The sequence below is a fragment of the Tursiops truncatus genome, chromosome 11 (genome assembly GCF_011762595.2).
Source record: "Tursiops truncatus isolate mTurTru1 chromosome 11, mTurTru1.mat.Y, whole genome shotgun sequence".
Lineage (NCBI taxonomy): Eukaryota > Metazoa > Chordata > Mammalia > Artiodactyla > Delphinidae > Tursiops > Tursiops truncatus.
Window position 1 is genome coordinate 25,385,233 of NC_047044.1, and position 23,709 is coordinate 25,408,941.

At 42.0% G+C, this 23,709-nt stretch overlaps 2 protein-coding genes across 14 annotated transcripts in view; one reads left to right on the plus strand and one right to left on the minus strand.

Annotated features, from left to right (window-relative positions):
* Positions 1–8,821, minus strand: part of VEZT (vezatin, adherens junctions transmembrane protein) — an 80,760-nt gene extending 71,939 nt beyond the window's left edge. For 9 of the 11 annotated variants that reach the window (XM_019918385.3, XM_019918383.3, XM_019918386.3 and 6 more), the window contains exon 1: positions 8,696–8,821. In XM_019918385.3, coding sequence (XP_019773944.1) covers positions 8,696–8,794 — 99 coding nt within the window. In that variant the 5' untranslated portion in view covers positions 8,795–8,821. The remainder of the gene's footprint in view (positions 1–8,695) is intronic. The other 2 variants (XM_073788338.1, XM_033866248.2) reach the window with 2 other exon arrangements.
* A 299-nt stretch (positions 8,822–9,120) lies between these two features.
* The window catches only part of FGD6 (FYVE, RhoGEF and PH domain containing 6), a 109,124-nt gene continuing 94,535 nt past the window's right edge, over positions 9,121–23,709 (plus strand). The window contains exons 1-2 of one of the 3 annotated variants that reach the window (XM_019918631.3): positions 9,121–9,365; positions 15,658–18,082. In XM_019918631.3, the coding sequence (XP_019774190.2) occupies positions 9,350–9,365; positions 15,658–18,082 (2,441 nt within the window). In that variant the 5' untranslated portion in view covers positions 9,121–9,349. The remainder of the gene's footprint in view (positions 9,366–15,657; positions 18,083–23,709) is intronic. The other 2 variants (XM_073788339.1, XM_019918630.3) reach the window with 2 other exon arrangements.

The following is a 23,709-nucleotide window of genomic DNA, read 5'->3' on the forward strand; positions in this document are numbered from 1 at the left end:
CAAGAATAGAATCAGTACCCTTATAAAAGAGATCCCAGAGAGTTCCCTCACCCCCTCTGCCATATGAAGACACAGGGAAAAGACAGTCATTTATGAACCAGGAAGTGGGTTCTCATCAGAACTCAACCATGCTGGCACCCTGAATCTTAGGTTTCCCAGCCTCCAGAACTGTGAGAAATAAATTTTTGTTGTTTATAAGCCACCCAGCCTATGGCATTTTGTTATAGCAGCCTGAACAAATTAAGATACCTCTGATTTAAGAGATCTTTCTCATTAGCTGAACCTAAGTGGAATCCATAGGACACGGAAATACAGGTGATGCGTTCCATAATGATCAGGGTAGAACTACGGGTCTGGAGGAGCACATGAAGAAAAATCATCACTAACAATAACATCAATCCCTTGCCCATACCCCTATTAAATCACCTATTAAGAACAAATCACAAAGGAAATTACAAAATTGTGAGACAAACCACATTTCAAAACTCATGAAATACAGCCAATGCAGCACTCATAGGGAAATTTATAACCTTACAAATTAGTTTTAGTACTTAAGTCTTTAACTCAAAAAGCTAGAGGGCTTCCCTGGTGGCGCAGTGGTTGAGAGTGTGCCTGCCGATGCAGGGGACACGGGTTCGTGCCCCGGTCCGGGAAGATCCCACATTCCGCAGTGCGGCTGGGCCTGTGAGCCATGGCCGCTGAGCCTGCGTGCCCGGAGCCTGTGCTTCGCAACGGGAGAGGCTACAGCAGTGAGAGGCCCGCGTACCGCAAAAAAAAAAAAAAAAAGAGAGAAGCCATGAATAACATAAGTAATAAGACCTAATTAGGTCACTTACATTAAGTCATTTAATACTCACAACTGCTCTATGAGATTGATACTGTCATTTCTACTTAATATTGAGAAAACTGAAACACAGAGAAGTTAAGTAAACTGCTCAAAATCACACTAACTATTATGTACTGGAGCTAGGATTTCCCATGCTGTCCAACTCGAGTCTGTTCCTTTGACAACTGTATTACACGCCCTTTCAGAATAAAAAAAGACTATCAAAATATCCCCCCAAATAGAAAACTGGAACTAAGCAATAACCATAAAAGAAAAGGAACCAATGGACATCATCCATTCCCCATATCCCCAGCAAAGGCCTAGACCAGGGGTCCCCAACCCCCAGAGCCGCAGACCAGTACCGGTCCGTGGCCTGTTAGGAGCTGGGCTGCACAGCAGGCGAGTGAGAGAAGCTTCATCTGCCGCTCCCCATCACTCGCATTACCACCCGCACCATCCCCACACTTCATTCCCCACCCCACCCCTACTCCCCCCACCCTGCCCTGCCGCCCGGTCTGTGGAAAAACTGTCTTCCACGAAACCAATCCCTGGTGCCAAAAAGGTTGGGGACTGCTGGCCTAGACAGTTCAAGGGCCAATTTTAGCTATGCCCTCAAGGAATAGATCATTCCTGAAAGGTAGCAGAATATGTCCCCCCAAAATTATGTCATTGGGCATATTGATTATTTTGAGCTGTAGGCACTTGAAAAACAGCACATGAAGGGGAAAACTTTCTCTGAACTCTCCCCCTTATTCTGCCTAAAGACAAATCTTCCAAAAGGAACTCAATTATCATAAATCCCTTCCCTGGGAGTTTCATCAACTAGAGAAGATTGAGTCATCACAGGAGAGGAGGCTACATCCAGACAAATTTTGTCGTATCTCCCATCTGTTCTTCTAAGGGTCCATTTATCTTTCCTAAGTAAACATTTACTCTTCCCTAAGAGGTCTACACCCCCTCCCCCCCATATAGATGCTATCTGAGCCTGAATTCCAAGCCATCGAGTGTTAGATTCCCCTGGGTATCGACAAAGATTCTTTCTTTAATCAAACTTTAGTCAGGCTCCTGAAATTTCTCCTAGGCCTACCTGTGCACTTCCTTGCAAAATCTAGTTTTAACAAGAACCCTGGTATGCCAGTTTAGCAAGCGTCTCCCATCCGCCACAACTGATCACCCTCAATATTGGGTTCCTCATCTTCTACCATTCCCCTAGGTGTAATCATGCCCCATAGGGGTAACAGAAGCTAGTGACTAATAGAGATTCTTGAGCTTGTCTTACAGAACAACAGATAAGGGAACAGCTTGTTAAAACCTCTCTGCTTATAAACTGCCTTCACTGATCAGCTTGCTTTAGTTTTTTCCCCTCTCCTTAACTGCATACCCTCCAAGCTTCACATAGCTTAGGTAATACACCACAAGACACCTTAACCACCCCACAGATAACACCTCGGATGTATGGGGTTGCTATGGTAACGGGGGCAGAGACTTAAGTTGTTTTTTCGGAACTTAGAGTCAGCTCTTGTTCAGTTCGAGCTAAGACTGGTTGGGACCACGGGCCCTAACACTGGGCCTGCACAGGTGTTGGATGAATGCTCTTTTGTTGTCAGAGGGCCAAAACCTCCACCCCCAAATCATGCTAAGCACCTCCATTTTTTAACATGCATCCCTGGAAGAAGCATATAACCAAGATGTATCTGCACAGAACACCGACTACCTCACTTTTCCCCTACCTCCAATCACCTTTCCTCACACCTAAGACCACCCTGATCCTTTACCCCATAAATATCCCACCTTTGGGAGGGTGGATTTCAGACTTGTTCTCCTCCCTTGGCTGCTTTGTGAATAAACTCTCTGCTGCAAACCTTGGTGTCTGAGGTAACAGAGGTAATGTCTGACTACCCTAGCCTGTCTTCACCAAGAATCCCGTTATATTGGTTTAGCCAAAACCCCTCCTGACCCCGTGTTTCCTCTTAGTAATTAAATTCCCATTTATCCATGCTGTATTTGCAATAGAACCCAGTTCTATACTGAGGTCTCTTTCCCCCTATTGTATGTCCTGAATAAAATACGTTTAACTGCCTTAACTACTGTCTAGCTCTGTTTTGTTTTGTTTTTTTAAACAGTATCTCCCATGTATATATGCAGTATACGTGTTGTTAAAAACAGGACAACAGGCCCCAAACGGAGTCACTTATACTAAGATCCACCTTACCAAATCAAGACTTAATTACACTTTTGGCCTTTCCAAGAAATGTAACTGAACAGGACCTGTGGAGCCTTCCCAGGACAGAGCCCCTCCCCCATATCTTCTGCTGTAGCTCCTCTTACAAGTGCCAAGATAACAGTATTCCATGCATATTTCCTGAGCTTTTCAGATGCTAAAACCACCACCACATGGAAGAAATTAGCTACTTGATGATCATGAGCCTGTAGCCCCCAGACCTACTGGTACCTAAGGATTGATAATGTTAACTGCCCTGTTACCTCAAGATCAACCAATCAGAGAATTGTGCATGAACTGAGATGCCAGCACATACCCTGGGATGCCCCTCCCCTCCCCTGACCTTTAAAAATGCTTTGCTGAAACCCTTCAAGGAGTTAGGGGTTTTTTTGGGGCACGAGCCACCTGTTCTCCTTGCATGCCCCTGCAACAAAGCTTTCTCTGCTCCAAACTTCGACTTTTTGGTTTGTTTGGCCTTACTGGGCGTCAGTCACAGGAACCTGCGTTTGGTAACAGAAATAGAATCTTAAGCCAGTCAGTCAGGAACTACCCAATCAACACTAGTGAGGTAATCTGCCTGACAGACCCGTGCCATCCCCTAAAAGAACGTGACCTTGACACAAACAATCCACTCTTTTTTTTAAATTTATATTTTTATACAGCAGGTTCTTATTAGTTATCTATTTTATACATATTAGTGTATATATGTCAATCCCAGCCATAAAAAGGAACGACATTGGGTCATTTGTAGAGACGTGGATGAATCTAAAGACTGTCATACAGAGTGAAGTAAGTCAGAAAGAGAAAAATATCGTATATTAATGCATATATGTGGAACCTAGAAAAATGGTACAGATGAACCGGTTTGCAGGGCAGAAATAGAGACACAGATGCAGAGAACAAATGTATGAACACCAAGGGGGGAAAGTGGCAGGGGTGGGTGGTGGTGGTGGGATGAATTGGGAGATTGGGATTGACCAATCCACTCTTTGCTAGCCTAACTTCCTTGTCCCACTCCCTTCTGCCTACAAGTCTTTCATCTTTTACAGATCCTGGGAAGAAGATCCTTTCTGTCTGCTGGATGGGACGCTGCCTAATTCATGAATCGTTGAAGAAAACCAGTAAGATCTTTTAAATTTACTCCAGTTGAATTTTGTTTCCTAACAATGTTAATAAACTTTTGTTTTTCTTTTGTTAATCTATCTTTTATGACAGGGGTCTCAGCCAAGAACTCGAAAGGTAGAGGGAAAATTGTTTTTCCTCCCCTGTATTCCCAGTTTGTAAAATCAGTCCTAGAGCACAGAAAGTGATGGGAAGCTGCTTGACTCATTTAGGAGGCAAGCAATAAAAATGCTATTGGAATATTCAATACTGTAAAGATGTCAGGTCTCTCCAAATTAATCCATAGATTCAAAGCAATTCCAATCAAATCTTGGTAGTTTCCTTTTTCTAAAGTGAAAATGATAGGCTGATTCTAAAATTCATTCAGAAATACAAAGGGCTAAAAATAGCCAAAGCAATCTTGAAGGAAAATAAAGCTGGCTGGTTTTATTCTATCAGACACTAGTATGTATTATAAAGTTAAAAAGTAATTAAAATAATGTCGTATAGGCACAAGAATGATCAAATTAACCAATGGAAAAGAGAATACCCAAAAACAAGGCCACACATACAAGGTATCCTGATTTATCACAAAGGCAACATTGTAGTTCAGCGAGGAAAGGATGGTCTGTTCAGAAAATGCCAGGCTAGGACTTCCCTGGTGACGCAGCGGTTAAGAATCTGCCTGCCAATGCAGGGGACACAGGTTCAAGCCCTGGTCTGGGAAGATCCCACATGCCTCGGAGCAACGAAGCCCATGTGCCACAACTACTGAGCCTGTGCTCTAGAGCCCGCAAGCCACAACTACTGAGCCCACGTGCCATAGCTACTGAAGCCCGTGTGCCCCGAGCCCGTGCTCCACAGCAAGAGAAGCCACCACAGTGAGAAGCCCGCGCACCGCAATGAAGAGTAGCACTCGCTTGCCACAACTACAGAAAGCTGGCACACAGCAATGAAAACCCAACACAGCCAAAAATAAATAAATTTATAAATAAATAAATAAAGTTGTTTCCTGAAGATGGAAATTCCTTCTTAAAAAAAAAAGAAAAAAAAAAAAAAGAAAATGCCAGGTTAACTAGACATCCATGTGGGAAAAAAACATATGTTGACCTTTACTTGATACCATACAAAAGTCAGTTCCAGACGGATAGCAGATCTAGAAGCAAAAGGTAAAATAAAGCTTTTAGAGAAAATAATCTTTGTCACCTTAGATCAGGCAAATATTTCTTTAAAGGCACTAACCATAAAAGAAAAAGGTTTATTTGGATTATGATAAAGTTAAGAGCTTCTGTTCATTGAAAGACACTATTAAGAGAGTGCCACACACCTCCTGAGATATTTGAGGTACACAGATCCAACAAAGGACTTATATCCAGTATATGTAAAGAACTCCTTCAAATCAGTAACAAGAAGAGATAATCCAAAAGGAAAATATGCAACAAACTTGAATTGGCTTCACTAAAGTGGATACAAAACTGGTCCTTAAACATATAAAAAGACTCCCCCTTTCCTTATCAGAGAAATGCAAATTAAAGCCAAGAGGAGATACCAGTACACACCTACCAGAATGGTAAAAAGAGAAACTGAAATTAGCAAGTGTTGGTGAGGCTGTAGAGCAACTGGACCTCTCCTGTACTGCTGGTAGGAATATAAATTGGTACAACCACTTTGGAATAGTGTTTGGCAATATCTACACAGGTGAATGTATATATTTCCTATGACTTAGCAGTTCCACGTCTAAGTATATACTCAACAGAAATATGTTCAATAAGACATATATACTAAAAGGTTCATACTAGCACTGTTCATAATAGTCTCAAACTGGAAATCACCCGAAGACCATTAATAGTAGAGTGGATTTAAAAATGGTCATGCATTCACATGGAATACTACAGAGAAATAAAAAATGCTCACATGACCATATGGATGAATCTAACAAACAAAACCAGAGAGCAAAAAGTCAGAGCAAAAAGAGCATATACAAATGGAATTGCCCAGTGTGTAAACTATAAAAATAGACAAAAGGAATCTAAGTTAGTTATTACAAGTCTGAATTGTGGTTATCTTTGGGGTGGGGAGAAGTGACTGAAAGGGAGTAAAAGGGAGTTTCTGGTGTGCTGGTTGACGTTCAGTTTCTTAACATGGGTACTGGTTACATGGATGTATTCAACATGTGAAAATTCATCAATCTGCACATTTATGATTTGTGCACTTTTCTTACGAATATCATGCTGCAATAAAAATTAATGTATGTGACAAAAAGCAAATAAATTAAACTACAAACTAAAAAAAATTTCTAGAAGTATAGTACGGTTAAGTAACATATGAAAAACGTATGCAAGGGACTTCCCTGGCGGTCCAGTGGTTGAAACTTCACCTTCCAATGCAGGGGTTGCAGGTTTGATCCCTGGTCAGGGAGCTAAGATCCCACATGCCTCACAGCCAGAAAACCAAAACATAAAACAGAAGCAATATTGCAACAAATTCAATAAAGACTTTACACCGGGTTCACATGAAAAAACAAACAAAGTAAAACACATGCAAGTCGTAAGAAGCTAACATCCAATAGTAAAATGAGCAAAAACTACAAAAAAATGCTCAAGAAAGAAATAAAAATGTTCCCAGTAAATGCACAAAATGTAAATTAGAACAACAGAATGCTATTTTTCCTATAAAATTAACAAAGATTAAAGGAAACTAATAAGGTTGCTGCTGAGGATTTGGTGAAAATACTCCTAATGGAAACTTGAATAGGTATAACCTTTCTGCATAAGTCTTAAAAAATGTTCATATCCTTTGACCCACTAGTTTCCCTTCTAGAAATTACTATAAGGAAAAATCAGAGATGCAGTAAAAGATGGACTTATGTCAGTGCTGATTACAATTGTATTTTGAAACAATATAACCAAGAATGGGAAAATAGTTATATTATGATACACATACATGATTGGATATTATGTTATTGTTTTCAAGGAGTAATGAATAGGAAAAGACTCACTGAAAAATACATATAAAATTCTATGTGGTATATTTTTTGTGTTTTAAAAAATATCAAACATACATTTGAATAGAAAAAAGTCTGTAAGAACACATACTATAATGTTAACAGTGGCCATCTGTGGGTGGCAGGAAAATGAGTGATTTTAATTTTGTGGCTTGTTTTCTACAATGAAATGTTCTTTGAGCATGTATTACTATTATACTCAGATATCTAAGAATAGGGTAAAAAAGTATCCACCCACTTTCCTCTCTCTAGCAATCTAAGCAACATAGATTTTTGTCTCTTCTTCATCTCCCACATTCTATCTTGTAACTGTTTCCTCGATTTTACCTTAGAAGTATCTGTCCAAGCCATTATTCAATTATTTCTTCTCTCTTTTCCAGAACTCAGGCGCTTGCCTTCCCTACTGACCTCCTCAAATCCAGGCACTCCCTTTTGGTAAAAGAGCCCTATCTTCCACTACTTCTTCATTCCAGCCCCATCAAACCACTTTATATAGCGACACTCCACACTCAAGTCCCTGAAAAATCTACACCAGGTACTTTCACACCTCCCAACCTTGAGATACTGTTCTCTTTCCTTATAATGCATTTTCTCCCTTCCATCTCTCTAAACATATTCACAGTTCAAGATCCACCTCCAATATCCATATACTGGGTGTAGTGTCTCCGAGGCCACAAGAACAGACAGCGGTTTCCAAATCAATCCTCCAATGACAGTTTGTATATGTTTCAACATTTACCATTCTGTACTATTTATTGCGTAGCTCTCTGATGGTATGGAATGAGCCGTTTCTTTTCTTAAATTTCTTAAAATCTTGTCGGATGAATGGATTTTAGTAAAGTATACATACATGCCTTATACAGGGGTGTGACTTTTCACCTGTGTCTGATAGACAAATGGCAACAAAAACACTAGACTGTTTTTTTGTTTGTTTTTGTTTTCATTCAAGATGGCAGAGAACGTCTTAAAATAGTCCCACACAAAAGCACTCACACCCGAGCCTCGAATCAGAAGAACTAGCTACACCTAGCGCAAAGCAAAGGACAAAAGAATTAGATGCTGAGATGCCCCGGCCCAAATCACCCACAGTAGGTCCCACACACAGATCTTAAACCACGGTATAAGAAAACAAAAACAAAAACAAAAACTAGCACCTGCTGCCTCCATTCCGAGGGCCACGCCTCGACCGCGAACTGTGACCTGGGGCATTTCTGGATACTGACCCGAACAAATCGGGGACTAAAAAGGGGGAGGCTAAATCGTACGGGTGAGTAGGAACAAGCAGGGTTCTAGTCCACCGGCCTGGCTGGGAATTCTGGGAGGGCCCGAGGCAGAGGCCGGGCGCGGCGAGAGAGCCTCAGGCTACACCTGTCAGGCTGCGTCCAACATTAGGCCCGGAAATTGCCGAGATTCGGTGACCGAGGCCGGCAGGAGCGTCACCCGATTCCTCGCCCCGGGATCTGCCTCTCGCCCGGCCTCCTCGCCTTCTCCCTCGTCCTAATCAAACAAAGGCAATTCACACGCACCGCCATTTTCCCCTTACCTCAAAAACCACCTCTTCGTCAAAATCCGGTGTCATCCTTCTCCGCCATGCCACCCGCCTCAGCACGATGGGAAATGAAGGCGGGAGAACCGGCTGCATGCGCCCAGGCGTCTGCTTCTGAAGGTCCCGTGAGTCCAGAAAACTACAATTCCCAGCATGCCTCACAGCTCACGCCCCTTTTTCAGGCCCGCTCATTGGCGCTGAGCTTGAACGTGTGGGCGGGAGGGGCGGGAACGGGCGGAAACTCGGGCCCCCTGATTGGAGGAGGCTGGGGCTTTTGTCCGCTTTTTACGGCCGCGACTAGCAGGGGGCGCCTGGAGCTCTGATTTTTTTTTTGGAGCTGGAGAAGGGCGCGCGCCGGCGAAGCCGCGGTGAGCACTGCTCGTGTGCGCGCGTGGCCGTCTGCCGGGAGCTCGGCTGGGCGGCGCTCGTGCCCGCCCGCCCGTCGCCGGCGGCTCGCGCCCGGGAGCGCCGCCGGGTCCCCGGAGCCGGCCGCGTCCTTTGTGCGGCGCTGGGGTTGCGCCTCGGGGCCGCGGGACGGAATGTGGGCTCTGCCGGGGCTTTTCTCTTCTGCCCAAACTGTTGAAACAATGGACTGTAAGGGGAGCGGGGATTGAGGGGGGCGAGCGGGGAAGCGAGCTGCACGGGGGAATCATGACTTCTGCCGCCGGTAAGTGACGGCGCTCGCGCTGCCGCTGGAAAGTTTGTAGCGAGCGCTGCAGGTCTCGGGCTCGGAGCAACTTTGTCCTCCTGGATGGGTTAGCGATATTCCCTCTACCTTTCCTCAGGACTGTGCGGAGGAGACGGTGTTTGCTGCCGGATTTTTTCGTCCCTTCGTGCCAAAAGGGGCTCTTTGGAAATAGTGTGTCTCTTGGGACCTCCTTTTAAAAGAAGACCGTGTTGGGGGCTCTTAGCGCCAGGTGAAACGGGAAATGTAAAGAGGGCGTTTACTTTTCTCTCCTAAAATTTGAGCGACTTTGCCTTTGCGTATGAAAATAGTTTAGATTCCCATGTTAAGAAATCAGTTATTCTAGGAAAGGGCAGTGTTCCCGGAGTGTTGAACTCGGCGACTAGGCTGAGTGGCTTTAACCCCTAATGTCGACTGGAAACCCTGACCCTTATTAAGTAAAGAGGTTTAGACATTTTTACTCCTGTTTTGGTGGTTTTCCCCCGGTTACCTGAGGAGCAGAGGAGTAGAATTGCCGATGCCAAGGTTTTGGTTCATCTTCATCCAATTTTTAATGGATTTTCCCCCCTATTTCTACCTGGTTAGTGTAGACAAAGCCTGATTTTTTGTCTGCCTCCTGTCGCCGTTTCCCTTTATCCAAATGGCAAAGCCTGTTGTATTACCTTTGTGTAGACTTTGAAGAATTCTGGACGTTGTATTTCTAAACATTCTGAAGGAACAGTTCCTATTTTCCAAAATAATTACTAAAGTGGTGTTAAATTCACTTATAAGAACATAGGTTAATTTTTAAGCCAGAACTTAATAACGTATTCAGTATTAAGAAACATTTTTGCCCACGTTGTAATAAATAAGCTTTCATTAGACATTTTATAGTAAAATAGTGTAAAGCTTCACCACAGTTACTTCTAGAACCAGCATGTAAGTATCAGATTAAATTTTCTTAGCTTTTCTTGGCATTTATTTTAAATTCCTGCATCTTGTAACTGTCAAACAGCACTCTATACAAAATATTCTGGTTTGTATTCTTTCTAAAGCCTAGATATATTGGAGGTTGTACGGCTAGGTGTAGTCAGATTACAACTAACGAGGCAAGAAGTTTAGCCAATAGGAATAAGAAAGCAAGGGATGAAATGTTCCCATAATAGTATTCCTGAGGAAGATGTTGTGGATCTTTCCTTTTTGATGCTATATGTGTGTGCAGGAGATATGTCATCGTGTACTGGGAATTATGTTATTTATAAACTCTCTTTTCCTTACCAGAGGGAGGCTTTCTACTTACTTGAGGTGAATTATTTTCATCCTAAATTTCTGTGCCTCACTTTAAGTTTTATTAAGGAACAAGTCTAATTTAATTTCAATTTAAAGTGGTTGGAGATTTTAAAATCCTTCCAGCCAACTTTAACTCTCCTCTCCAGTGTCAAACACATTTAAAATTCATACCTTATATGTATCAGTTTTCAGTTCCAGTCCTAACAGTTTATAATGAACCCATACAGAAGCATTTAATTCTACATTTAAATATGTAAACTGGATCTAGGTCTCAGTCTGGAATTTTATTATTCTTTCATTTGAATGACCCTCGAATAATGCAGACTATTTTTATATTTTATCAACTTTATAATTAAAGAAGTCCACAGACATTTTTGTGGTGTTTAAAAGAGGGACACTTCCTGTGTTTAGCTGAGTTAGTTGGTTTTTAGCACGGTTTGCTGAGAAGCATTAACTACTTTTTCATTCTCCCATCTGTTAAGATTTATTATTTTTTCTCATGTCTAAATGGAGAATATGGAAAAGAACTGGGGTTTTATTTGTATCCTATTCTTATAAAATTATGTGTTCATCATTCTTACAAGCTGTTTATGATGCTCTTTGGAACAGTATTCAGAATTCATTAAAACTTTAGGAATGTTATTTGAAGTTGGGGGAGGGGATGTTTGTTTACAGGGACTCTAATCTGTGGTATTTGGGATGGTTGGCTTAATTTAAGGCAATAAGAAAAATGTAGAACATCTAAGATATATGTATCCTGAAGAAGAGCTTGCTTTGTTTTTCTGTGTCTGTGAAAGAGTAGGCCCACAATAGAGATTTTAGAATTATTCTAATCAGTATATGAAAAAAGGAGAGATAATTATAGAAATATATTTCATATATTTTTGAACATGTACAGGTCTCGGTGTACATGTGCTGTGCTTTGCTTTTTGGCTGGTCCAATAGCTAAGAAAGTGTTGCACGTGGACCGCCGCCATCTGTGTGTAATAGATGATGAGTGTGTTTGTAATTGTTAGTAAAATGGTACTAGTGCTTTACTTCTTACCTTATTTTTCCCTGGAGCCAAACAGCTGTGTAAATAAAAGATTTGCTGCTATGCTCTAAAAAGCTTTGGGTCTGACTGTTGATACAGTATTAATATCCAAAGGTGCTGGATCCATTTCCAAACATCGTGCACTTATTTCAAGAGTTTGACATTAGAGCAGACCGTAATATAAAGGCTTGTTATTTTTTGAGCTGTGTTTCTTTCAAAATAGAGCCACTAAAACATAAAGAAATAATTTTAAAATAAAAAAATAATAATGATGAAGGACTTCAAATATTGCTATTCTATGACTTAGTTGAACACTTGTTCCTACTAATAATTAAGAACTTAGGGACTTCCCTGGTGGCACAGTGGTTAAGAATCCACCTGCCAATGCAGGGGACACTGGTTCAAGCCCTGGTCTGGGAAGATCCCACATGCTGTGGAGCAACTAAGCCCGTGGCGCCACAACTACTGAGCCTGCACACTAGAGCCCACAAGCCACAACCGCTGAGCCCACGTGCCACAATTACTGAAGCCCGCGTGCCTAGAGCCCGTGCTCCACAACAAGAGAAGTCACCACAATGAGAAGCCCGCACACCACTAAGAAGAATAACCCCCCCCAAAAAAAGAATAACCCCCACTCTCCGCAACTAGAGAAAACCTGTGCGCAGCAACGAAGACCCAACGCAGCCATAAATAAATAAATTTTAAAAAAGAAGAACTTATTCAGTAATCCTATTGAAGTTGATTCCTGTTAACTTTTCAAAATATTCTACATTTAAGTGGATATTGATTTCTATTTAAAGAAATATCTTGTTTTTGAGATATAGTAAAGACTATGCGTATGTGGCAGCTCTGACTGTTCCCAGGCCCTATGTTTAGCATTGGGGATACAGCAAAGAGACAAAGTACCTGCCCTCCTGGAGCTTGCCTTCTAGTGGTGAAGACAGAGGGAGGTACATGGAAGAAAAATCACACAGGGCAAAGTGGCTAGAGAATCTAAGGGTTCTCCTGAAGCAGATATCTCCTGAAGTTATCATCTCAGAATCATTTAGGCTTTAGAGATCTGTTCAGCTCCCTCATTTGCAAGTAAGGAAACTGAGGCAACCAGTTCTCCACAGAGGCACACCCAGTTATGTTATTGGCCTCCTCCAATACACGGTTAGCTAAGCCAAAGCTCGCAGTTCTTTGTTTAATTCAGTGAGTATGTGTTGAGGCAGTTAGGTACATGATGCTACGCTATATCTGTTGGTAATTGACCATAATTCATATAGTTAATTGAATTTCTAGGACACTAAGAACAGAGATTTATGGAAAATGATTGAACTAAAATAGCAAAAATTGGTTGGGTAAATGACCCTGAAGCTTTTGAAAAGGCTCTAAGATTCAGAAAGTAAAAGATTAATGAGACAGGGTTTTTTTTGTTGTTTTTAGTTTTGGTAAAATACACCTAACATAAATTTACCATCTATACTATTTATTTTATTTTATTTATTTTGGCTGTGTTGGGTCTTCGTTTCTGTGCGAGGGCTTTCTCTAGTTGTGCGAGTGGGGGCCACTCTTCATCGCGGTATGCGGGCCTCTCACTGTCGCGGCCTCTCTTGTTGCGGAGCACAGGCTCCAGACGCGCAGGCTCAGTAGTTGTGGCTCACGGGCCCAGTTCTTCCGCGGCATGTAGGATCCTCCCAGACCAGGGCTTGCACCTGCGTCCCTTGCATTGGCAGGCAGACTCTCAACCGCAGCGCCACCAGGGAAGCCCCCAATCTGTACTATTTTTTTTTTTTTTTTAAGGGTACGCGGGCCTGTCACTGTTGTGGCCTCTCCCATTGCGGAGCACAGGCTCCGGACGTGCAGGCTCAGCGGCCATGGCTCATGGGCCCAGCTGCTCCGCGGCACGTGGGATCTTCCCAGACCGGGTCACGAACCCGTGTCCCCTGCATCGGCAGGCGGACTCTCAACCACTGCGCTACCAGGGAAGCCCCCGTCTGTACTATTTTTAAGTGTACAGTTCAGTAGCGTTAAGTACATTCATACTGCTGTGCAGCCAATCTCCAGAACTCTTTCCATGTTACAGAACTGATTTCTTTTTTTTTTTTTTAATTCCTTCAAAATGCCCAGAGGTAGGATGTTTTCAGAATGCTTACAGAAATGAAATCAGTGTGATGGTCTGTCTGTTTTCCTTATCTTGAGTAAGATGGGAGGTAAGAGGCCTAGGGCATTCATACTTTTTCTTAAGACTTGACTTTATATGTCAGGAGTTTAATAGACCATTACACCAAGCTTTATCATTAGGCTTTGAATGGTTTTAAAATTTTTTCTACCTAAGAAAACAATAATAACACGCTTATTGAACACAACGAAATTGCATGGTGTTGGGAATTTGTATTGTCATTTTGGAAATACTTCATATCTTTTTTATTATAACATTATCCTGAGGAATTGAATGAGAAGGCATCTGTCATCAGGTGATCTTGGTTGAACAGAGTATTAGGGGTTTGAGAAATTCTTCCTCGGTTGGTAAAAGGAAGTAGAGCACCCTACTCTTTTTTTTTTCCTCACTACTCATGTCCCTGTAATATCTTCCCGGGTTGGAGTGTTATGACTAATTTCCTTTGTTGAAAAGAAACTCCTCACCAAGTGAAGAATTGAAGCCTCTGTGTATTCAAGTACTTAAACAATGTCCAGCAGATGATATTTTGAAAGGTTTATGTTTATGTTTTTCACTAACTAAGTTTTCATTAAGCGTTAGATCCTGTTGGAGGAACAAACATAAGTATAAGAAGTATAAGATAAAATATGTTTTACCTTGTTTTGGGAAATATGGGGTGATAAGTGATAGTATAGGTAGAAAAACATAAAAGAACGTTTAAAATGAGGATGTTCAGAATCTGTGTAACTTCATTTTATAGGTCTTTTGTGTGAAGCTTTTTTTTTTTTTCTTTTTGCGGTACGCAGGCCTCTCACTGTTGTGGCCTCTCCCGTTGCGGAGCACAGGCTCCGGATGCCCAGCCGCTGCGCGGCACATGGGATCTTCCCAGACCGGGGCACGAACCCGTGTCCGCTGTATCGGCAGGTGGACTGTCAACCACTGCGCCACCAGGGAGGCCCTGTGTACCTTTTATTTAGGTTCCTGTAGGTTAGTAGCAGATCTTTGCAAATCTAGCACAGTGTAATAGGTGCTCATTGAGTTCTTTTTACATAATGCCAAGAAAGAATTGCTACAATAGGAATTATGGTCATCTTTTAAATGCACTAGAATAGTGGTTATAAATGAAGAGTACACAGCGTAATCACCTGGGGTAGAGCGTAGGCCTTGACTTTTTAAAAATAAAGCTCAGTGAACGATTACAGTGAAAATTCCGATTTGACAACCCCTGCACAGAAAAAATGCCAACCTTATCAAGAGCCTCAAATATTATAGTATCATTACTTTTCAGTTTGGAAAATTTCTGATTTCTGTATTCCTTTTTAGGTTATTTTGTGGTTCTAGTGGAATAGGTCATTGATAAAGGGCATTCATACAATTCTACTGTATGTCATTGAGGTAGAAGAATATGTACTGCTTATTCACATGAGAAGCTTAAAGAGTTGCATCCTACATAAACCTTAGGCAGATTCAACTCTTAGCACTCAGCAAATGAACTGAAGTACCTTCTCCTACATACGGATCTCAAGCAGAAGCCAGTTACTGTATTTCATTTAGTGTTGCCTGAAGATATGGTAATCCACTCCAGAGTTAGAAGAAAAACTGTATTGGACTTATTAAGCAATGTACAATATATGCAAAGCTATGTGTACTGGAACTGGAGGGCAATTTAAGGAATTTTCAAGAGTAATAATAGACTCTGAATAATGTAATATAAACTACCTAGTAAAATGCAAGTTCAGCATATTGTCAAAAGTAAAAATGTCATCAAATTTAATCATTTATCTTATGCTTTGGTTTTTTGGTTATCAGATTTTTTTTTTCCTTTCTAGAGATTAAGAAGCCACCAGTGGCCCCCAAGCCAAAGTTTGTGGTGGCAAATAATAAGCCAGCTCCACCTCCTGTTGCACCTAAACCTGAGATCGTGGTTTCTAGTGTTCCACAGTCAACAAAGAAAACCAAACCAGCAATAGCTCCGAAACCAAAAGTGCTGAAGGCCTCACCCGTTCAAGACATCAGGCGGTCACCATCAAAGAAAATCATCGTGAACCTGGAAGAGCATAAACAGGAATCCCCTGAAAGCATTGACAACTCTAGCTGCAAAAACAGAGGGCATCAGAGCAGTGATTATATTTTACCAATGTGTTCCTGCCGTTCTGAGTGTAACCATAAGCTTGGAAATAGAGAAAATTTGTGTGTCAAGCAGCTTGTCTTAGGGCCCCTGGAAATGCATGAAAATTTAGAAAATAATAAAATTGGTGAGTCCTCTTCAGCTATAAAAACTCAGCGTAAATGTGATTCTAATGATGAAAAGATCAAGAGCCAGAGTGAAGTAGTTTTAAAGGCAAGCATCCTGGAAGAGAAGCTCAAAGATGTTTTAACGCTACGAACGTCACCTTTTATTTTTCCACAGAAGCACAGATTCACAGACAGTCCAGAAATGAGTGATGGCTGTACTTCCAACAGACAATTCAGAATTGAATTTGCAGATTTGTCACCGTCCCTGTCCAGCTTCGAAAAAGTTTCTGATCATCACCATTGCCACCTACAACTTCCTAGTGATGAATTTCAAAATTTTGAAGCTAATCAGGGTGACAATGAAAAAAGCAACACTCACTTTCATTCATCTGAACAAGAAGCTCTAGAAAATGGTAAAAGGAGTACTTTTTTATCTTCAGATGGAGATATTAAGAAATCAGAAGTCAAAGACCTTGGTCCCTTGGAAATTCACTTAGTGCCATACACCCCCAAATTTCCAACTCCCAAGCCCAGAAAGACACGTGCTGCACGCCTATTACGCCAGAAACAGATAGATACTCCTAGCGAAAGTAACGAAGAACCAGAGAATGTAGACAGTAGCTCTCTTTGTCTTTTTGAAGATAGTTTGAAAAACAATAAAATCAGTGTTTTTCATCGGAATGTTTTGTGTAACCAGGAACAGGTGGACAAAGTGAAGCCAGGAAATAAAAGTGAATTGAATGTGGACTTTAACGGTGACAGACAAAACTTAATCAATTCACAAAAACCTTTGAGTCCTGAAACATCTTCCTTTGAAAATATGCCATCTCCTTTAGAGACAGACTCTAATTTGAATTCTGACAAGACAGGAGATGGTTCTAGTATGTCACCTGCTGTGGACAAAAGGACCAGTTTTATAAGATGCAGTACTCTATCTATGAGCCTGCCCAAGCAACTCAAATTAACCTGCACCGAACATTTGCCTACTGCCTGTAACCGGGGAGTGTCTGCCCCTCAACTGCAAAAGGAATCTATGATAAAAGATGAAAGTTCCTCAAGAATTGTCCCCAAAAAACCTCAAAGACACAGCTTACCTGCTGCAGGAGTGCTTAAAAAGGCTGCCTCAGAGGAGCTTGTGGAGAAAAGTTCTTATCCCTCAAACGAAGAAAAAAGTTCAGAGAAGGGTTTAGAAAGAAATCACCTTCAGCATTTATGTGCCCAAAACCGTGGTGTGTCGTCCTCCTTTGATATGCCTAAACGGGCTTCAGAGAAGCCAGTGTGGAAATTACCTCATCCTATTATACCCTTTTCAGGGAACCCAGAATCCTTAAAGTCTGTTACTGTATCCTCAAACAGTGAGCCTCCCACTGCCCTGACCAAGCCTAGAGCAAAATCATTATCTGCTGTGGATGTGGAAAGGTGCACTAAGCCTTGCAAAGACTCTCAAAAGAAGAACTCTTTAAAGAAGTTGCTCAACATGAAGCTGTCCATCTGTTTCATGAAGAGTGACTTCCAGAAATTTTGGTCCAAGAGTAGCCAACTCGGAGACACAACCTCAGGCAGCCTTGCGGGTGGGGAGAGAAAAGGGAGTGAAAATGATTGGCATGGCTTGTTGGTAGAAGAAAAGAGAAATAAACCCATTAAGGCATATTCAGCAGATAACTATAGCCTGGAATCCCAAAAGAAGAGGAAGAAGTCGCGGGGCCAGACCAGTGCAGCTAATGGACCAAGAGCTGAGTCTTTGGATGAACAAATGCTCTCCAGGGAGTCATCCTCGCAGGCACCTTGCAAATCTGTTATAAGTGGCTGTGCGCCGGAGTATGAAAATATACGCCATTATGAGGAAATACCAGAGTATGAGAACTTGCCATTTATTATGACTGTGGGGAAAACTCCAGAGCTGGAATGGCAGAATTCCAGCAGTGTGGAGGACACTGATGCAAATGTGTATGAGGTAGAAGAGCCATATGAAGCTCCAGATGGCCAGCTGCAACTTGCACCCAGACATCAGCATTCCAGGTAACACTTAGGTGTCAGACAGATACCACCCTTTTGCTTGCATCACTGAAATTAACCTTCAGCAGCCCTGTGAGGTAGGTTAAGATCTCATACGTGGGAAAAAAATCACTTCCTGAGGGAGTGGTTTAGTTAAGCGTATGTTAAATTGTTTCCAAAGTGCAGTCTCTTTTTATCATATAGCCGGGATGGGTGTTTGCAATGCAGCCTTTATGTAGTTGACTTATTTTAGTAGCTGATTCAAAGAATTTGAACCAGTGGTAGTAGTAGTATAGGTACTACAAGGAACACCTAGAACAGAAACATCCCAGTTCCTCTAAAGCGCCAACTTGGAAGTCATAGCAAGAACCTACGGGAGGAAATTGGCCAATTCAATGAGGTTTATTTGCTAGGTGTAAGAAATCTGTGAAGTTTTTGAAATCTGTGTTTACCTATGTTGCCCTTGTCAGGTAAAACCTCTAAATTTGCAAAATTCACTACTCTTTGAGGATTAGTTATTTTACTTGTTGAAGGCTAATTAACAACTTCAGATAGACATAGGAAAAATGCAGGAAAAACATAATTACTGTCCTTTCTCACTTTTGTACGTGTACTTCCTACCTCTGGTGTACCGACTTCATCTGTCTTAACTGAAACCTGTGGCCTCTCTCGTTGTGGAGCACAGGCTCCAGACGCGCAGGCTCAGCGGCCATGGCTCACGGGCCCAGCCGCTCCGCGGCGTGTGGGATCTTCCCAGACCGGGGCACGAACCCGTGTCCCCTGCATCGGCAGGCGGACTCTCAACCACTGCGCCACCAGGGAAGCCCTTCCATGTGGTTTTTTGTTTGTTTGTTTGTTTGTTTTCGAAACCTTGCACATTCTTGATGGTCCTGCTCAGCAACCCTTTGCATCATGAAGCTGCTACACTTACTTAGTGGGAAGTGTTTATTTCCTATTCTGACTTCCCAGTTATGCTGTGGTATCCTTTATCTCAGTCTGATTTATGGTAGAATTGTCTGATTGGTATTCGGTTTTAAGCTCTAAGCGTTCTGGTCATATCTTTTTGTCCTGCATAAGGCCAAGCAAGGGTCTTAGTAGGAATCAGTAGATGTTGGTTGAGTAAGTGAGAGAATGAGTGAAAGAGAGGGAAAGGAGGTAACTGTGGAAGCAGCTTCCTTCTCTCTCCGTAGTCACAACGGGAGCCTTGGCATTGTACTTAACGTGTTTTGTGTTTAACACGAAGTACACAGACCCTTTTTGAAGTCTTCATATTCTTAGGTTACTAACTTCAAGCCTTTGAGTGCTTAGGTCTTAAAATAGGACTTCTGTAGAAATAGTAACACATGTGGCACATAGCAGAGGCTCAAAAAAAAGGATTATTGGGTGAATTGAATAAATCAAATTATTAAGCAAAAATCGCATCAAGTAAAGTGAATTGTTGTTTTCACTTTCAGATGGTCTCCTAGCACTTTTCTTTACTCAATCCTCTCTGCCCTTCCTCCTTTAACCCATAAAAGACTTACCTTCCTTGTCTTACTTCCTTTTCTCATATCTGATTTCATTCTGTTTACAACTGTCTACTCTCTGAATGTTAGTACCTAGGCAAAAGCCTCTCCCTTGGCATAAACATTTCAATGGAGAGTGGAGTTAAGTATCCAACTTAAAAAAAAAAAGTCTATTTTCATGCCTGCTTTTCTCACCATGGAACAATTTTGTTGGTACTGCCCTCCTTTTAACAAGTTTTTGTGTATTATTTTGTGTGTGTTTGTGTATGTAAGGAATGAATTTGGCTTCTTTGTGACATACTACTATCCTTAGCTAAGATAGAGTTTTTCCTTGAAATTGGAGGTTTGGCCCTTAGTGTAAGTTTCCTGTTGGCCCTCAGGCTTAATCTGAAGGGTTTGTCATTATCTCTAACACAATAAACTTCTAGAACTTGTTCTTTTGCCTTCAGGGCACTGCTGCTCGGGTGGGGGGAACCAGCATGGAAGGAGTTAAGGTTCACAGCCAGCCAGTGCAGCTGGATGGCATTCATAAGGAGGGTTCTTTCTCAAGGCCACAGGAAACCGAGGGCGGCTTTGGACAGGTTGAAGCTGTCAAGTAGGGCAGCCTGGTGAGGAGTGGGTGAGCTCTGCTTTTGAATTTTGCTTTCCATGGAGATTTTTGTTTAGGCCTGGAGCGGGGAGGCCTAAACTGACTTGAGATTCCTAAAATGTGCCAGCTGAATCAAAAGCCTTAAGTCATAGGGCCATACTAACAGTTCTGCCTGGGAGGTTGTACGTTTTGTAAACAACATCACGTAGAAGGAGAAAGCAAAATTCAAGCCTTCATGAGGAGGACACCTGGCCAGCCCAGAATAAGGTAAATGAGAAGTGGGGCATCCGTTTCAGGTGAGCTGAGTGGATCCATGTGGAATCCTGTTTGGGAATATGGCTGTTGCAAATATAGACCTGTGTTTTAGAGTAATTAACTCAGAATCCAACACCCTAGTTTTCTAAAATGATAAGAAAAAACACAGATGAACCCTGTTTAAGATTCTTCTGCTGAAGTGAATCAAGAGAGTGTCTTTAACAGTTTCTTAGGCCTTGGGGAAGAGGTTTTGGATCTTACAGAGGGGACTGATTCACAGACTCACTAGTTTTACTGAGTCTACATATATAACCAAGAAGATTCTGGATTAGTAAACAGACATTGGCCAAGCTTGGGGTAGCCCATATGGTCACCTTCTTTAGAGTATAGATGTTTCATGAATCCAACTACTTAACATTTACAAATTTATAACAACGTGTTTATAACTTATCAGGAAAGAATTACAGGCAGCCCCCAATTCCAAAAAGGATTGTGTTCTAAAAGTTCATGATAATTTGGAACTCAGCATGAGTTTTCCAAGGAAACAGTTGTGGAAATGGTGGTAAAGGTCCCAGTTTAGTCCCCCAATTATATTAACCATTACGGTACTGGCTTCCCCTTCCCTCTTCCCAGGAAAATTCTTCCTCTCTGTGCTTTGTGCTGATGCAGGAGAGTTGGCCAGGGTGGAGTTGAGCACCGGGATGTCAGTGGAGCAAATCTGCTGCTTCTGAGGCTACAGGGTTTGTGGAAAGGGTGAGGTGACTAAGGAAAAATGAGGAAATTGGGGGCTGGGCTTGCGGTGAGAAAGACTGTCAGGCACTGAAGGCACTGCGAGTGATAAGGAGAAGGGAAGGGCTGGGTGGTTGGTTGGGAATTAGGCTGCAGTGGATTTGCTTTCCCTCTTTTCTTCATTATTATTCCTATCCCTCCCCTTTCACCCTCCCCAGTCCCCTTTCTCCTGAGTGTAAGAAACTGAGGGAGGGGGCCTGGATGGTAAGGAGTGGCACTAGGAAGGCTGAGCGGCCAAATCTCAAGGGGAAGGAGGGTGAAGCCAACGAAACATAGCTTTAGGTATTCCCAGGTAAGTCATCATTGGGCCATTGCTCTGGGTTCTCAGAAGCAATTTTGTCTGAAGTAAGATTGTGAGCCACTTTGGAGTATTCCAGTGCGTTTGGGGTATAGTTACCCTCTTCCTTGATATGTTTCAGACATGATAAATCTAAAACAACTATCAGACAGTGGGCCTTTTTCTCTCACTGGCATGCAGGTGATGAGTGCTCATTTACTACTGTTATTTAAGAAGTGTGATTTCCATAAGGAAGTTCCTCAAGTTTGGGCCTCTGATATTAAAGAGTTAGGGACAAATCGCAAACTATTCGTGCCCAAACATTGGAATTTTCCTCTTAAAAGTGTAGCCGATTTCTTGATTCTATAACCAAGAAAAATTTTCCCTGGAAACATTCCAGGGTTTTCCTCCATTGTTTTAGTTTGTCCTTATTACAAGCACTTGGAAGAAAATGTGTGGTAATTGGGTTTTCCTGGGTAATGTAGCAAGTCCTCAGTTTATTTACTGCACAAGGCTGACCGTGTGTCAAGCACTGTGCATTCAAAGGTGGAAGGGGGTGCTCCTCCCTAGGAGTTTCTGCCCAGTGAGGTGGCTCAGTTATAGGACACATGGTTTTGGTAATCCAAGCTTTGTCTGAGTTATATCCGACGCAGGGTGCGTGACTTCACAGAGATGGTGACACTTGACCTAAGGCTTATAAAATGGACATGATTGGATTTGGCATTTAGGAGGTCATTTTCTAACCTGGGTAAGAGCAGCTTCATTGTTTGTTTTCTCCCTATTTTAAACACAAAACTGGGCTTAAAGAGCTGCCGAATGGTATTTCAAGTCTCAAATCCCATTATGGCATTTGTGTCATAAATCTTCAGACCCAGTCTAGAAGCTATCTCTCTTGGGTTGCATTTACCATCTAGTGGTATTGTTGGGTTTTAATATAATGATGAAAGTATAAATTAATAACCCCTAGTGAGCATTTCCATGGTTGTCATAGCACCAGTGAGATTAAGCTCGCTTAGAAGGTGAGGGTTGGGACTCATGTGTCTCAACAGCAGCCCTTTCCTGTAAGTTATTTTCAGCATCAGCTCAGGAAATATCAACCATTTGTATGGCTCTTTAACTCTGTGTTTCTTGTGTTGGAACCATAGCCACACAGGTTTGGCAAATCTATTTGTTTACACACTTACCCTACATTTGAAACTGCGGATTTTATTTCTTGGCAGTAAAGCTTTTCTTTTTTTCTTTTAAATACGTATTAGGAATTAGTTAAAGTGCAGTATTTTGTCCAACTACATTACTTTGGTTTCATTCTTGCCAAAACAGATTAAGTGATATTTTATCAAATATATATGTTTTTAAGTGATAGAACGTCACTTTATACTTTTAGAGTGCATATTTTTAGCCAGAGATGGAAAAACAAACATCCTACATTGTGATTGTGTGTACACGCACACACACACACACGCATCCTGTCTTCCTTGGTAAAAATATATTGTTTTGAGATAGCTTACATTTGCACATTTGGGGGAAAAAAGGTGGCATTATTTTTTGAGATAAATGATTGTTTTTCCATTGCTAGGTTTTTATTAAATTTTGAATAGTAAAAATCAAATATGTATTTTAAAAATTTAGCCAAGGTTCTCATTTTGTTTTCATAAAATTGCAATTAGAAATTATATCAGTGGGGCTTCCCTGGTGGCGCAGTAGTTGAGAGTCCGCCTGCCGATGCAGGGGACACGGGTTGGTGCCCCGGTCCGGGAGGATCCCACATGCTGTGGAGCGGCTGGGCCTGTGAGCCATGGCCACTGAGCCTGCGCGTCCGGAGCTTGTGCTCCACCACGGGAGAGGCCACAACGGTGAGAGGCCCGAGTACCGCAAAAAAAAAAAAAAAAAAAAATTAGTGATTTTCAAAAATGAACACACTGAACAAGGAGGTGGAGCTGGGGCACAGGACCATGGAGGTGTGTCCAGTGTGGTGTATCTTGGCGTGGCTTTTCAGCATCAGCATTGCACGGTCCAACTGGATCTGACCCTCCAGGTGACAATGACACACACATAGCCCTAACAGTTCGCAAGTTGGGAGAGGGGTATAGGTTTAAATGCAGGTGGTTTGAAGGAGGTATGTTTAATAAAGGCTTTGATTTAATCTTGAAAAAAAATTATATCAGTGAGATAGAAATTGCTTTGCAAAGTGAGATTCTGACCTGTTTTCTGGAGAAATGTTCCCAACATGAACTTT